Below are 16,824 nucleotides of genomic sequence, written 5' to 3'. Positions count from 1 at the left end.
CCATGACAATCATATGACCAAAATTAATTTAGCCAGATGATGGTTATCACAATCGCAACAAGTCATCACCAACAGACTTTAAAATGTGATTTAGACAGTTAATAATTATTCTTATAACAACACATTAACTTTCAGAAGGGAACTTTGACACCTAACTGGAATGTTAAAACAAAATTTTAAAATGGTAATGGATTGTGCTATATTCAAAATGACCATGAAGAAGTCTTGCCGGGTTGTGCATTTCTCTGTTTTGGTTTTTAGGTCATCTACTGTACTTTGGATTTCTCTTATATCTTCCTTAATTTCTATAAATCATTTAATGTTACTCTTTCTAGTCCACAACTTTTGTATTATTCTCTTACTAATTCTGTTTTCTGGTGTTCTAATCAAATTTCCAAAGAATAAGTTGTGATTCTTTCTGATCGTTCTCATCAGTGGTTCTACTTCCTTATATAGAGTTTCACTTGAAGCTGTCCTTGAATGATTATTTATTTGATATTGTTTATTTATGCATCTCCTAACTATTGTTCTTTCTGCCTGCAGCATTCTGTCAATTATTGCTGTGTTAATTGTTTTGATGATTGTTTCAGGTGCATAAGTTATTTCCGCTTGTGTATCTTGTGTAACTGTTTTATAATGCCGCTATCGATGTTTTTTTTCCAATGTAATTTGCTATATTCAGCTTTTTTGTTCGATTTTGCCATATCAGTTTTTCATTTTTGTCTGGTTTTAGAATAAAACACATAGATACTATAAATTGCTGTGTAAACGTACATTCTGTTTTGTTCCTTCTGGTGTAACGGAAATAGAGAAGTTCAAGTGAAGGACAATGATTTGGCAGCAATTAGAAACCTCCTCCAAGAATCATCTTATGACAACTTTTTAGTGATGGACAGACTTCTTTTCAAATTCAATGGAGGAAGAGAGACTTAGGCAATTCTATCTAATGTGAAATACTCAAGCTTGTGTATGATTATGATAAATCAACTTTAACACTGTTAAGCAAACCATGTTATTAAAATTAAAACAAATGGTCTTTGCTGAGTAGGTGGTGATGATGAAGGTCCCAGAACTATGACATACGCCAAACTGAGGCAACTCTGGCCATGTGAGTCATAATTCTCTTGAGAACTGAATGTGGAATTCAAAGATGGGAGATTTTCCTGCTGATGTGATGAATGACATACCAGAGAAGCTGTTTGATGTGCAGTAATTTATGCAAGTTCAAGAAGAAACTATGTTCATGGAGAAACCTTGAGTTACATGTCCTGTTCCTTAGTGTCATTCATCATTAGTGTTTGTAACTACAGGAGCAATAAATAGTTCATGTGAAAGTTGAAACAAATTTTCCTACAATATTAGCAGAATTTTATAAGAGTATTTGTTCACTATCCATTTGCAACATGAATGAAAGACTTATAGAATATGCAAGGATAATCTGAAAAATTAATGTAAGAGAAATAAATGATTTTTTTAACGTATGACTGCAGAAGATGCCAAAGATATTCCAGCAAGATACAGAATGAACTGAAAACCCACACAAATGATCTCGGAAAGATGTCCATCTCTGTATAGTCTCCTCCGGGTGGAATGTATTTGCTATTTTTTCTCTATAAATAATAAAATGACATTGTAGCAAAATTTTATATCACAAAGATATATCACAAATCAAATGATATTTTAAATATTTTTGTAACTCCTAGCCAGACTCAGAATCTGGATCTAAGAGCAAAAACTGATGCTCATGAAAAGGGAGATAACTGTGCTCCTTAGTTTAAATGACACTAAAAAGAATCTCATTGCATGTGACATGAAGCAGTGAGATTTACTGTGAAGACACAGAAAAGACAGCCAGGAGCACCAATTTTCAAATTAATATACTGATGTAGCAGGTGCCAATAGTTAACTACAGTAGTGATGATGACTATGACTAGATGGTTAGTTAAGGTAGTGATGGTGGGCAATAGAAGGTTCAACAGCAAATATAATTTTGTCAGAAACTGAAAACAGTCTTCTGTTTTATTAGATTTGCTGCAATGAAATATTTCAAATCGAATTACTACTCGATGCCAACTCACACAAAAGAATGTTGCAATTATCTTTTAATATGCATGAATATTGCAATAGGAATGCTCATAAATTAACACTGCAGGCATATATGAATGCAATCCATAACTTATTAGATATCCCACTGAAAGCTTTTTTCATTCTCTTCTCTTACATGGAAACAAGTCAATGAGGATATGACTATTAAAACTGGCTTTTTGCATTTTATGTACATATGTTCTCGAGTCAGTTCTGTATTCAAATAATCCCACATTATCTTCACAATCACACGTGCTTCTAGAAGATCAATTGTTCCCCATTTCCTTTCCAAACAACATCAAACATTTCTTTCCTCCACCCCCATAGTAATCGTGCTGTGCTGTGCAGTTTATCCATTTTAGAACTCGCTCATCTATGATTTTATTTAAGCAGTTGTAAGAGTATCCTGAAAATCTGATGGTCACATATTACCACATGTGAATAGGCCCTAACATAAGCAAATAAAACTGCAATTTCTTTGGCACATTTACTCCCCTTTTTTACGTGCTAAACAATGGCTCTCTTTGCAGAGATAGTTCCCGCAATTGTTACTTACCTTCACAATATCAACACCTGTTAGAGTTTTTACCACTTCAGGGACTTTACTGACAATACTAAGGACTTCACCAGTGAGCTTGGCAGCACCAACCTCACCATTTCCTGCTGATACCATAGTTATCTTCTTTGCCTGTGAGAGAGGAGCAGCAACTTCTGCTGCAACCTAAATTCAAAATATAATAAAATATTATGACACAGTAATTAAAGATATTCTTACCATATCTATATCCTAATATATAACTTTTTATGTATGCAATGACCATGAGTGATACACTAATGTCAACATTTGTTACAATTAATTCATTTTAGACAGTAAACTATGGATTCAATCTTTTTGAATTCATCATGTCCCTTAGGAGAATCATGGATATGTGGAATGAATCAAGGTATACATTTATAAAAGAGAAACAAGCTATAGGTATTTAATCTGTACAATGGTTTTTAATTGTCTCATATGTGAAGAACATTTCTTTGGATCTTACACTTATACTTTCGGTCTCCTGCAGCTATCATTTCCTGATATGGATAGAGCACCTAGAGAGCCACCTGACGTATTTAAACGCACTTGTGTGCACTCCACACACTCAGTCAGGTACCTGGGTAGCAGCTTCTGATTTGCACTGCTTTGCTGAGCCATTTTGGGGGCCCTCAAATTCTGAACGCTATGGCACAAGCCATGTAAGTCACCCCCTAGTTCGTCGAAGAGCCTCTGGTGCAAGTAGTACACCTGATTCAGAACCAAGGGCCCATAATCAGTTCTGAGGACAATCGTGCTGGTTGCTGTAATTATTCATTATGATCTTGGAGCACAGATGATAGGGATCATTTGTTCGAATGAGCACTGCAATCTGTAACTTGCTGTACACTGGTCTTTTAAAGCCTTTAGGAGCAGATTCTTCAATATAATGAACGATACTCTCAGGGATGATTCACACATGCTTAACCTTTAGTGCTCCCTTTATCCTGCAATAAGACACAGCAAGTGAAGATTTTAACACTGGCTCTGTCGAAGTTTCATCTTGAGAACATACCTCAGACTTGTAGGTTGCGGAATGACTATAGCATCAAATGGTTCAAATGGCTCTGAGAACTATGGGACTCAACTTCTGAGGTCATTAGTCCCCTAGAATGTAGAACTAGTTAAACCTAACTAACCTAAGGACATCACACACATCCATGCCTGAGGAGGATTCGAACCTGCGACCGTAGTGGTCATGCGGTTCCAGACTGCAGCACCTAGAACTGGACGGCCACTTCGGCCGGCGACTATAGCATCGTGAGATTTCTCTGGTCCCTAACACCCATTGTGATGTAACATGGTTGATTCCCCAATCTGATATGTTTTTCTACTCCCATATATAATCAAGTGTTTTCATTAATTTTTATCTTATTTTCAATACATTTCTCTGTTGGCATGTAACACCTACATCAAAATCTCACATTCTTAATTAAACTTAACTTCACTGGTATTTATTATACAGATTATTATTTTGATTGTCCTTATTCTACTGATGTAATTAATTTTCTTTATGGCACTCATAAATAGGAAATACAATCGACCGATGCTAGCACTACAGTTTGATACACAGAAAACCAATGAGCTAATCAATGTATCTAAGAAAAGTGACCTACAGCATTCAAAAGTTAAGCATTCTGATTTTTAGAAAATATTTTAAATTACCTACAACTTGCAAAATATTTAAACTGGAAGTTCAAAGCCACTTAAATATTCTATTGCAGATTTAATTATAACCACTGTTCGATTCCAAACTTTGAGTACATACTTTTGTTACCTTAATTTTTCTGTAGAAAATGATATACATCAATAACTAATTAACTCACTAATAAATAATTTCATGGAATTCACTCTAAGCTGCATTATGGCACTCCATATAAACAAAGGGATTCACACTGTGTAAGAAAAATGGTGTCCATATATTTTTCTAAATTTGTGATTGGCAACGTTTTTTATAATCAAAACCAAATTAGTTCTTTCAGTCCATTCAAAAGAATAAAATCCAACCTAGTCCTTTTCAAAGCATTATGCAGTTTTCAAAATGACAATTTGTTCTTATGCTCATCTATAACAATTAGTTGGACAGGCAAAACTGACTGTTTGCAGTTTGTAAATTTACAAGTAATCTCTATCTTTGTGCGTGCTCGCAAGTGTTGACTCATGCCACAAATCTGTTCATTCTGTTTACTGAAGTACATGCACTGGTGACCACGAAACTCAAGAATCAGAATGTTTAATAACTTTTGAGTCAATTCTGTAAACTAAATTAATTGACATTTTAAATTGACTGTGTTGTGTGGAGCGTGGAATGTGGAATGTCACTGAAATCAAATGATATAGTGATGGGCATAGTGCCGCTCATTAGCGATTGACTTAATGGAAACGTACAGTGTACAGAACTCTTAAATTTTTGCAGGACAGTGCTTAGTACAAACTGTGTCAATTTTATATAAATGAACTGGTGCCACAAAAGAACACTTAACTTTGCCACTGAGCTGTGACTTGGTACGTACAGTAGGTCCCAATCTGGACATGTGCACTAATAAATTTCCATATTCTCTATAAACTAGAAATTGTAATTAATAACTGAATCTTCAAAGGAATAAAATTTGTATGTTAATGTCATCTAAAATATGGTGTAGTGTACATCTCTGAGCAAAGACCACACCAAACTCATTTAAACTTTAAGCTGTGAAGAGATCAGGTTCTGCTACACTATGTACAGGGATGCTAGAACTACCAGTGGCACACTACTGCCAATCAAGTCAATGAGTGGTGAGAGGTCCTATATTTCCTGGAGAAGGTTGAACTTTATGCACCTTTGGTATATCTGGTATGTATTACAAATGCTTGATAATACACATTCTGACCTCACATTCTTTGTATTCTGTACAGTTTCTGTCCTGGAAAGCACAAGACTTGACTCATAAATGACCATGAATCTTAACTCATCCTACCTTAGAATTTTTCTCCTCTTTCTTAGCTCTATTTGCAGGAAGTATTTCATGTTTACTCTGTTTTCACAGGGAACCAGTTCTTGCTGTGAATGTTTGAGCCTTATTCAATGAAATTTCATCTTAACTTACACAATATTCACGTATTTGTATGTTTATTCTTTGGTATGTGTGATTACATTATAACAATTTGTGTGATATGTTTTCATACATAAATTACATTTAGTCAGAGTGTTAACCTATTTACCTTGGGTAATGTTTCAAGGAGCATATCAACCATTGCTGCTTCCTTGTAGTCCTTCCAGGCATCTGCTTTTTTTGCCATTTGTTCTGCTTCAGCTCGAGCCTTTGCCTCAATAGCAAATGCTTCTGCTTCTCCTCTGACACGAAGAGCTTCAGCTTCAGCCTCTGCTTCAAGAATCACTCTGTTTCTGTTTGCTTCAGCAAGTTTCTCCAACCTAAACAAACATTGTAGTATTTCATACTTAATCTACTGCTGACCTTATTACTATTGCTAATGAGTATGATTTAATTTACACACTTCACATTTACATCTTTTTATTGTCTGCAAATATTCTAATACATTAAAATCAATGACAAACAATGACATTTTAATACAGCTGGGAACTGTAACTATGGAAGATTACAATATATCACTATTTACTACAACTTAACTATCACGAGATATGACACACAAAGTCACAAACAGACTAAGTTCCCTCCCTCCACTGAAGAATCATTTTAAGGATTTTGGTAGATACAACTAATGGTTTCTTATGCTGTTTCACAAACCAGCCATTTTTTGTGCTGTTAGACACATCAAATATGATAGCTACATCTATCATTAACAAAAATTATCTACTTTGCCAACATTGGGTATAATTTATAACTTGTAGGCACACACACGCACATATTTAAAATGAAGTCCAACAGGTGTGCTACCATTGTGGAACAAGATCCCATACAGTTCTGCCTTTGGTCACCACTTCCAGAAACTTTCAAAATGCTTAGGAAGCTATACCAAATGTTTAATCTATAATTAATCTGATACTCTGATACCTTCTTACACCTGTGATCTCCATTCTGTGTTAACTATAATAATAATAATAATAATAATAATAATAATAATAATAATAATAACTTGTAGAGAAAAAAAGCATACAATTCTTTTACAAACTTATGTCAGATAAGCACTGACTGGTAAGATCCATTTGCGTAATTGGCACTGCAGCTCAAGACCAAATTGTAAAGTTCAGTTTTATCACAAGTTATCATACTGAACAATGATTTTGAGCTTCCAAAACTGAATATATTGTGGGAAGTATTGGAGATAACTGCCATCAAACCCCAGGAGGGCACAAATGTTTTCTTAGGACCAATGAGTCCTTAAGACAGAAAAATCTGTTAAACAAATGTCAGCCAATGATCCCAAGACAAAAGCCACATACAATATGTCAAAAGGTAATTTCCTCTTTATCAATGGTCGCTGGCACCTGGATAAACTCCCATTTTCCAGGAAATTTCTTTTGTCTTAATTCATTGAATCAACAAAAGATCATGGCCAAGGAAGAGAAGATTCTCTAAATTCAATTGCTGAAGATATGCTCAGTCATGCACAAACAGAATTCATAACAAATTATCACACAGAAATAACCCCTTTCAATTGCATGACAAAAAGTGAACAAACTGTGAAGCTAAGGAAATTTGGGTCTTCCAGCTTTCCTAATAGAGGTACAAAATTGTTACTATAGATTACACTGACTTCTGCTGTCACATGTCTATAAGATTACACTGGTTTCTGCTGTCACATGTCTTTCTTTGATGTGCAACAGCAGCCTAGACCAAAGTAATTCTCAGTTAATATGATATACTTAGTTTTTATCTATTAAAATTTGCATTGATGCATGTTTGTTATTACTTTACTACTGGATCTGCATTGTTTAACAGTCATGACTGGACAGACTATATCAGAAGTACATAAACAATATGGGATTTTACAATTTTTCATATAACATATGAAAAATGTTGTTCAGAATGATCATACACATAACATATGAAAACAATATTATTTTGTCCAATCAATTTGGTCACTGTTGAAAAATTCTTCAACAGAGTATAAAACGTGCTCTTTCTAGGCCTGTGCACTACTCCTTTTGAATGTTCCTGGCAACAGACATTGGATTTCTTGAGGCAATGTTTTGAATATTTTTAGAGCAACCACTGGGAAACTATCTTGTGTTCCAGACAGCCTACAACTTTGTATTTCAAAGTGCCTCTTGTTGCACGTGTCATAATTATTACTGTATTTCTTGTCTCACGCTGAAAGACCCTTAGTTTTCTCTTACACTGTTGAGTGCAAAAGCACATACTGGTGAAAAAGCTGAAAATGGTCATTGTTCCTAACTGGCCAAATACAGTGGATCTTGGACCTTTTGGGTTAAGTTGAAACAGGTGATAGTGGGTCCACAACGAATTATAAGGAGAAAGGGAACCAAGAATTTGAAATGCATATTTATTGTATTATGGACATACTCAGCATACACTCACAACATAGATCATAATAATTGTTCAAAACGGTGACCGCCAGTCTCAGTGCATGCATAGCAATGATACATGAATTCTGCTGCACTCTCAAAGATCCCTGTTGTCTGTTGCACCAGGAGATAGACAGCTTGGACCCTAGCAAGCAGTTCTTCATCCATTTCTACAGGGGTTTCATACACAAATGTCTTGACATAACTGCAGAGGAAAAACCCCAGAGGCACGAGATCTGGTGATGAACAATGGCCATGGGACAGGACCACCTCTTGCAATCCAATGATGGGGGTATGTGTTGTTCAGGTGCTCGTGGATTACCATTGCAGTGGGCTGGTGTACCATCTTGTTGAAGTCACATCCTATTGCAGACAACAAAGGATGCAGTGTCCAGCACATCTCAACAGGAACATCAGGTCACACGGGACCAGTTAAATTGGGAGGCAGCAATTAATGTCCTATCAAATAATCTCAGATGAAGCCTGCCCATAAGTTAACAGAAAACTGATTCTTGCGGCCACTGATGTGGGTGGCACCAGAACTGCATGTACCATTGCAATACGAGCATTGAGACTGGAGGGTGTCGTCTTGAACAATTACTATAAGCTACACTCTTGTTACGTGATGTATGCTGTGTATGTCCATATAACAATAAATATGAATTTCTGACCACTGGTTCCCTGCCTAAGTATGACCAGTTGTGGCTTACTATCACCCATTTCAATCTGACAAAAAGATTGAAGACACCCCTGTATAGGCTTCCAGTACTCTAGTCTTTTGCTTGAAGTGATGATACTAACAAATTTTTTTAGCATTTACATGTGCTCACAACCTGAAGAGTTCCCCCATAACAGTAGGCCATAATTGATGTGGATATGACATAGTATGTAACTTAAGGAGGAGCCAAAGGAAAAATACATCTGTGTCATTCAGTGATAATTTTTTATGGTTTCAAGCCAAGAAGAAAATAAAAGTGTGAAAAACCAGCTTACTAACTCACAGATAAGTCACAACAACATCCTATTTTTAAACATTCAGGGTCTTGAAAGTAAAGTTGAAATTCTGGAGCAGTTATTGCCACAGAATAAGTATTCTTTCTTATGTCTATCAGAACATTGGCTTAAACCAGAACAAATATAATACTATGTACCAGGAGGTTATAAACATGGAAACAGTTTTTGCAGATCTCAGTACCGTAATGGTGGTACTGTTATCTATGTTTCAAATGAAATAGAGTGTAGAGCACTAGATCTTAGTTGGGCATGTGTAGAGAAAAACTTTGAAATTACTGGGATCATATGTGATATAATGAAACTTATCATAGTATGTATCTACCATTCCCCTGACTCAGATGATAAAACTTTTTTAGGTAATTTAGATGGTGTACTCTGCTACATAATGAAATGGAAACAGTATGTAACTGTAACTGGGGGAGACTTTAATTCAAACTTTGATGTAACATACCCAGTGTAAATAAGTTACTGAATATGCTAAGGCAGCACAACTTCCATCATGTAAATTCAGAACCAACAAGACTAAAAGTGTGCTTGGATAATGCTTTCGTCCATTGTGCTCATGATATGTACTCCACCAAGGTAAAGGAATTTGCTTTCTCAAACCACTCCATGTTAACACATTTTAAGACATTTTATAAAAGGGCATGAAAGCAAGGCTGCACAAAAGTTAACAAAACCTAATACCTTAATATTAACAAAACACAATCTCATAAAACTAACACACCAGCTGAGCATAACAAACTGGGACAATTATTTCAAAACTGTGATTCCAGTGCGCAAACAGTTTACGAAACCTTCACTTAAAACTTCCGGGCTGATAGGCCGTGGTCGAAGTATAAAACACTGACGTTTCGTCTCCGACTGCGGGAGACATCCTCGGAGGTAAAGCGGCGAACTGCCGAGGATGTCTCCCGCAGTCGGAGACGAAACGTCAGGAGAGTGTTTTATACTTCGACCACGGCCTATCAGCCCGGAAGTTTTAAGTGAAGAAAATACTGGCCGTGAAAGCTTACATTAGTTTACAAAACATTCCACAATTACTTAACAGGTACTTTACAAGCCCATCTTGTTCAAAAGAAATACCACAAAACAAGAAAGGGTAAATTTTGGTACACCAAAGAACTGGAAAATCTAAAAAATAAGCTACTGCTGTTGAAACGCCTTGCCAAAGTAAACAATTCTAATGAAATTAAGGATCTCGAAAAAATCACTAAGAAACTGTATAAGGGAGAGTTGCAATTGGCGAAAAAAGATACAACACAAATCTCACAAAAAAATAGTAAAAACCAAAGCAAAACAGCCTGGTCAGTAATTAATACTGTTAAAGGTGAAGTCAGCAACTTTGACAAGACAGTCCCAATACCAGCAGATACACTCAATAAATATTTTGTAAGCTGTGCTGATGATATAAAAAAGTTGACCAGTAAACCCAATGTAACATGTATAGATTATCTTAAGAGAGCAAACCTAAATCATAATAGGGCCAGATCATCGTTGAAAACACTTTAAAGAGGTAAGCCAACATGAAGTTCTTAAAATAGTCAAAGAAATGAAAAATTCATACAGTACAGATATTTTTAATATGTCAAACAATCTATTGAAAGAACTCATACATTACATTGCAGCACCATTAACATATTCTATAAACCTGTGTCTCATAGAAGGGTTTTTTCCTGATCCTCTCAAACTATCCAAGGTAACTCCAGTCTTTAAGAAGGGTGTCAAATCAGATCCTGCAAACTACAGACCAATTTCACTAATTCCAGTACTAGGAAAAGTCTTTGAAGGCATAATATATCAGCAGATGTATGAGTACCTAGAACTAAATAGTATGTTAAGTGCATCACAGTTTGGTTACAGAAAAGGAAGGTCAGCTATACATGCCATAGAGCTCTTAGTCAGAGACATTCTAGCAGCATTTGAGGACCATGTGCACACACAGGTAACCTTATGTGATCTGAGCAAAGCTTTTGACTGTGTTGACCACTCACTTTTGCTCTCTAAACTTGAGTACTATGGCATATGTGATAAAAGTTTAAAACTCATCAAATCATACCTTGATAAAAGGAAACAGGTGGTGAGTTCAGGAAGTCATCTGTCAAACATACTTGAGGTTCAACATGGAGTGCCACAGGGATCTAAATTGGAACCACTTCTTTTCCTTGTACACATAAATGACTTACCACGAAATATAGATGTAAAGACATATATGTATGCAGATGACACAACTTTTCTATCTGTAAACCATGTACTTGATAACCTTTTAAGAGATATGAAATTGGCAAAATAAAATGCAAAATCATGGTTTAATGCCAATGGTCTGCTATTAAATGAGGAAAAGACCCAGAATATGTGTTCAGTCTATCAAAGACTACAAAAATAGAAAAACGAAAGGCAATGTTTTTAGCTATCGTACTTGACAACAGTCTAACATGGGACTCTCATGTTGATCACATAGTGGTTAGGTTATCAAGAGTTATATATTTGCTGAAGAGACTGATGTGTTGTATGACATTTGAGTACGTAAGGACAGCGTATTTTTCCTTTTTTCAATCTGTTTTAAGGTATAGGTTAATACTCCGGGGAAACAGCAGAAAAATAAATGAAATTATGGTGATCCAGAAGAAAGCAATCAGAATAATGGCTAAGGTAGATAATAGAACACACTGTAAACCATTGTTCATTAAATATAGAATTTTAACAGTTGTTGTTGTTGTGGTCTTCAGTCCTGAGACTGGTTTGATGCAGCTCTCCATGCTACTCTATCCTGTGCAAGCTTCTTCATCTCCCAGTACCTACTGCAACCTACATCCTTCTGAATCTGCTTAGTGTATTCATCTCTTGGTCTCCCCCTACGATTTTTACCCTCCACGCTGCCCTCCAATACTAAATTGGTGATCCCTTGGTGCCTCAGAACATGTCCTACCAACCGATCCCTTCTTCTGGTCAAGTTGTGCCACAAACTTCTCTTCTCCCCAATCCTATTCAATACTTCCTCATTAGTTATGTGATCTACCCATCTAATCTTCAGCATTCTTCTGTAGCACCACATTTCGAAAGCTTCTATTCTCTTCTTGTCCAAACTATTTACCGTCCATGTTTCACTTCCATACATGGCTACACTCCATACAAATACTTTCAGAAATGACTTCCTGACACTTAAATCTATACTCGATGTTAACAAATTTCTCTTCTTCAGAAACGCTTTCCTTGCCATTGCCAGTCTACATTTTATATCCTCTCTACTTCGACCATCATCAGTTATTTTGCTCCCCAAATAGCAAAACTCCTTTACTACTTTAAGTGTCTCATTTCCTAATCTAATACCCTCAGCATCACCCAACTTAATTCGACTACATTCCATTATCCTCGTTTTGCTTTTGTTGATGTTCATCTTATATCCTCCCTTCAAGACACCATCCATTCCATTCAACTGCTCTTCCAAGTCCTTTGCTGTCTCTGACAGAATTACAATGTCATCGGCGAACCTCAACGTTTTTATTTCTTCTCCATGGATTTTAATACCTACTCCAAATTTTTCTTTTGTTTCCTTTACTGCTTGCTCAATATAGAGATTGGATAACATCGGGGAGAGGCTACAACCCTGTCTTACTCCCTTCCCAACCACTGCTTCCCTTTCATGTCCCTCAACTCTTATAATTGCCATCTGGTTTCTGTACAAATTGTAAATAGCCTTTCGCTCCCTGTATTTTACCCCTGCCACCTTTAGAATTTGAAAGAGAGTATTCCAGTCAACATTGTCAAAAGCTTTCTCTAAGTCTACAAATGCTAGAAACGTATGTTTGCCTTTCCTTAATCTTTCTTCTAAGATAAGTCGTAAGGTCAGTATTGCCTCACATGTTCCAGTATTTCTACGGAATCCAAACTGATCTTCCCCGAGGTCGGCTTCTACTAATTTTTCCATTCGTCTGTAAAGAATTCGTGTTAGTACTTTGCAGCTGTGGTTTATTAAACTGATTGTTCGGTAATTTTCACATCTGTCAACACCTGCTTTCTTTGGGATTGGAATTATTATATTCTTCTTGAAGTCTGAGGGTATTTCGCCTGTTTCATACATCTTGCTCACCAGATGGTAGACTTTTGTCAGGACTGGCTCTCCCGAGGCCGTCAGTAGTTCCAATGGAATGTTGTCTACCCCGGGGGCCTTGTTTTGACTCAGGTCTTTCAGTGTTCTGTCAAACTCTTCATGCAGTATCGTATCTCCCATTTCATCTTCATCTACATCCTCTTCCATTTCCATAATATTGTCCTCAAGTGCATCGCCCTTGTATAGACCCTCTATATACTCCTTCCACCTTTCTGCTTCCCCTTCTTTGCTTAGAACTGGGTTTCCATCTGAGCTCTTGATGTTCATACATGTGGTTCTCTTACTCCAAAGGTCTCTTTAATTTTCCTGTAGGCAGTATCTATCTTACCCCTAGTGAGATAAGCCTCTACATCCTTACATTTGTCCTCTAGCCATCCCTGCTTAGCCATTTTGCACTTCCTGTCGATCTCATTTTTGAGACGTTTGTATTCCTTTTTCCGTGCTTCATTTACTGCATTTTTATATTTTCTCCTTTCATCAATTAAATTCAATATTTCTTCTGTTACCCAAGGATTTCTACTAACCCTCTTCTTTTTACCTACTAGATCCTCTGCTGCCTTCACTACTTCATCCCTCAGAGCTACCCATTCTTCTTCTACTGTATTTCTTTCCCCCATTCCTGTCAATTGTTCCCTTATGCTCTCCCTGAAACTCTGTACAACCTCTGGTTCTTTCAGTTTATCCAGGTCCCATCTCCTTAAATTCCCACCTTTTTGCAGTTTCTTCAGTTTTAATCCACAGGTCATAACCAATAGATTGTGGTCAGAGTCCACATCTGCCCCTGGAAATGTCTTACAATTTAAAACCTGGTTCCTAAATCTCTGTCTTACCATTATATAATCTATCTGATACCTTTTAGTATCTCCAGGGTTCTTCCATGTATACAACCTTCTATCATGATTCTTAAACCAAGTGTTAGCTATGATTAAGTTGTGCTCTGTGCAAAATTCTATCAGGCGGCTTCCTCTTTCATTTCTTAGCCCCAATCCATATTCACCTACTATGTTTCCTTCTCTCCCTTTTCCTACACTCGAATTCCAGTCACCCATGACTATTAAATTTTCGTCTTCCTTCACTATCTGAATAATTTCTTTTATTTCATCATACATTTCTTCAATTTCTTCGTCATCTGCAGAGCTAGTTGGCATATAAACTTGTTCTACTGTAGTAGGTGTGGGCTTCATATCTATCTTGGCCACAGTAATGCGTTCACTATGCTGTTTGTAGTAGCTTACCGGCATTCCTATTTTCCTATTCATTATCAAACCTACCCCTGCATTACCCCTATTTGACTTTGTGTTTATAACCCTGTAGTCACCTGACCAGAAGTCTTGTTCCTCCTGCCACTGAACTTCACTAATTCCCACTATATCTAACTTTAACCTATCCATTTCCCTTTTTAAATTTTCTAACCTACCTGCCCGATTAAGGGATCTGACATTCCACGCTCCGATCCGTAGAACGCCAGTTTTCTTTCTCCTGATAACGACATCCTCCTGAGTAGTCCCCGCCCGGAGATTCGAATGGGGGACTATTTTACCTCCAGAATATTTTACCCAAGAGGACGCCATCATCATTTAATCATACAGTAAAGCTTCATGCCCTCGGGAAAAATTACGGCCGTAGTTTCCCCTTGCTTTCAGCCATTCGCAGTACCAGCACAGCAAGGCCGTTTTGGTTATTGTTACAAGGCCAGATCAGTCAATCATCCAGACTGTTACCCTTGCAACTACTGAAAAGGCTGCTGCCCCTCTTCAGGAACCACACGTTTGTCTGGCCTCTCAACAGATACCCCTCCATTGTGGTTGTACCTACGGTAGGGCTATCTGTATCGCTGAGGCACGTAAGCCTCCCCACCAATGGCAAGGTCCATGGTTATTAATTTATATATTATTGACAGTGTTAACTACATACTTGCTGAACTACCTAATTTAAGTGTAACAAATCAAAGGCATGACTACTATACAAGAACCCGTACTTCTCTGCTGTTGCCACAAAATAGATTAGCTAAAACTAACAATATTCATAAGAATATGGCAATTAAAATATATAACAAATTATCTAAAAATGGGCCAATCAAGCCTGACAAATTATTTAAAGAAAATGTACATAACTTCTTGTTAACTAATCCATTCTATTCATTAGAAGAATTTTTAGAAATGCCCAATATCAACTTAAATATGTAAAAATTTATTTTGTAAAATTAATAGGTTAAGTGAACTGACAAAGTCTATTGCATGTAATAATGCTGAATGACCAATAAAGAATCTGAATCTGAATACACTGTTACATGGTACTGGTCAGTCAGTTAATAGACTCTTTAGTCTCCTCAGAAGGTGTATTACGTGGGAGAGCTTGGAGAACACATACACTGTGTGCTCACTCACTGATAGCTTGCTGTCAATCATGGAGCCCAACAGTTTGACAGTGACCATGCCATATAATGCTGCTGAGGCTGCACATCAGATGATGCATTTTTTCTTAATTCATTTTATTTTTATTTTTGACAAAACATTCTTTGATGTTTCTGAAGGGCACATCTGTTGCTTGGAGAGCTTGTGGGGCAGCTTTTCCTTTTGTAGAAAAGGTGGTGTCATAACCAGCAAACTGTAAAGTATGATTGTTACACTCTATATAACTGACATAAATAAGAAACAAGGGACGTCCTCTGATGGATCCCTGGGGTACACTGTGCTCCAACTTTCATTCTCGGAAGATTAATCTATGGACTGACATCTGCCTTTGGTATTCAAGGTAAGATTGAAGAGTTGCCAGAACAACACCTCCAATACCAAACACTTTAGTTTACTGAGCAGTAGCTTTTGTGAGACAGAGTCAGATGCCTTACCGAGGTCATAGTGTGTCAGTGCCAACTCCCTTTGTCCTCTGACCTCTGCCATATCTTTTTACTTAAGTCCAGTGCTGCTCTGACCATTGATTTTCCTTTTAAAAAACCATGCTGTGTGTCCTGGAAGAGTTTATTGTATTCAAAGCAACTTAGTATCTGGTGCTTCAGCACAGGCACCATAACTTTTAGCTAAAATTGGGATTATTGTAATTGATCTAAAACTGGACACTTCACATTTTGATAGACTGGTACTGTCCATGCCAGTTTCAGGAGTTATGTGAAGACACGGAAGGATAAAAAATTGTTGATTACTGTGGCTAGTGGTTGAGCAAACTCCAGAATAATTTCTTCCAACAGTGTGCAGGACATGCTATAGATATCTGCACTCTCTGAATGCTTCTATGAATTCACTATTTTTACAATGTCCTTAGGGTGCACTAAATTTTGGTTTTTAATAGTGCAATGGCTTACATTTTTTATATGAGCTGTAGAATCTAAGCATGAGTCTGGTATTTCACTTTCAGTATTTTTCACTATACTTTGTTAGGATAGGCCGATTGAAGACATCACAACTACAGGAATTTAAGGCAGAGGTAAACTACTTCCTGTGCTCATTTACCATATTCCAAGCTGATTTACAGGGATTTAATGACCCTGTCATTGTATTTCTTTCCTGCATCCTTCACTCCCTTTCTGTAATATCT

The 16,824-nt window shown here is 36.8% G+C and overlaps 1 protein-coding gene across 1 annotated transcript in view; it reads right to left on the bottom strand.

Moving 5' to 3' along the window:
* The window catches only part of LOC126088487 (flotillin-1), a 176,294-nt gene that overhangs the window by 16,826 nt on the left and 142,644 nt on the right, over positions 1-16,824 (bottom strand). Inside the window, exons 9-10 of the mRNA XM_049906630.1 lie at positions 5,861-6,071; positions 2,642-2,806 (exon numbers count right to left, since the gene is read on the bottom strand). Of these exons, the coding sequence (XP_049762587.1) occupies positions 2,642-2,806; positions 5,861-6,071 (376 nt within the window). The remainder of the gene's footprint in view (positions 1-2,641; positions 2,807-5,860; positions 6,072-16,824) is intronic.

The sequence above is a fragment of the Schistocerca cancellata genome, chromosome 1 (genome assembly GCF_023864275.1).
Source record: "Schistocerca cancellata isolate TAMUIC-IGC-003103 chromosome 1, iqSchCanc2.1, whole genome shotgun sequence".
Lineage (NCBI taxonomy): Eukaryota > Metazoa > Arthropoda > Insecta > Orthoptera > Acrididae > Schistocerca > Schistocerca cancellata.
Note: the sequence above shows the minus strand (reverse complement) of the source record. Positions and strands in the feature narration are given on the sequence as shown.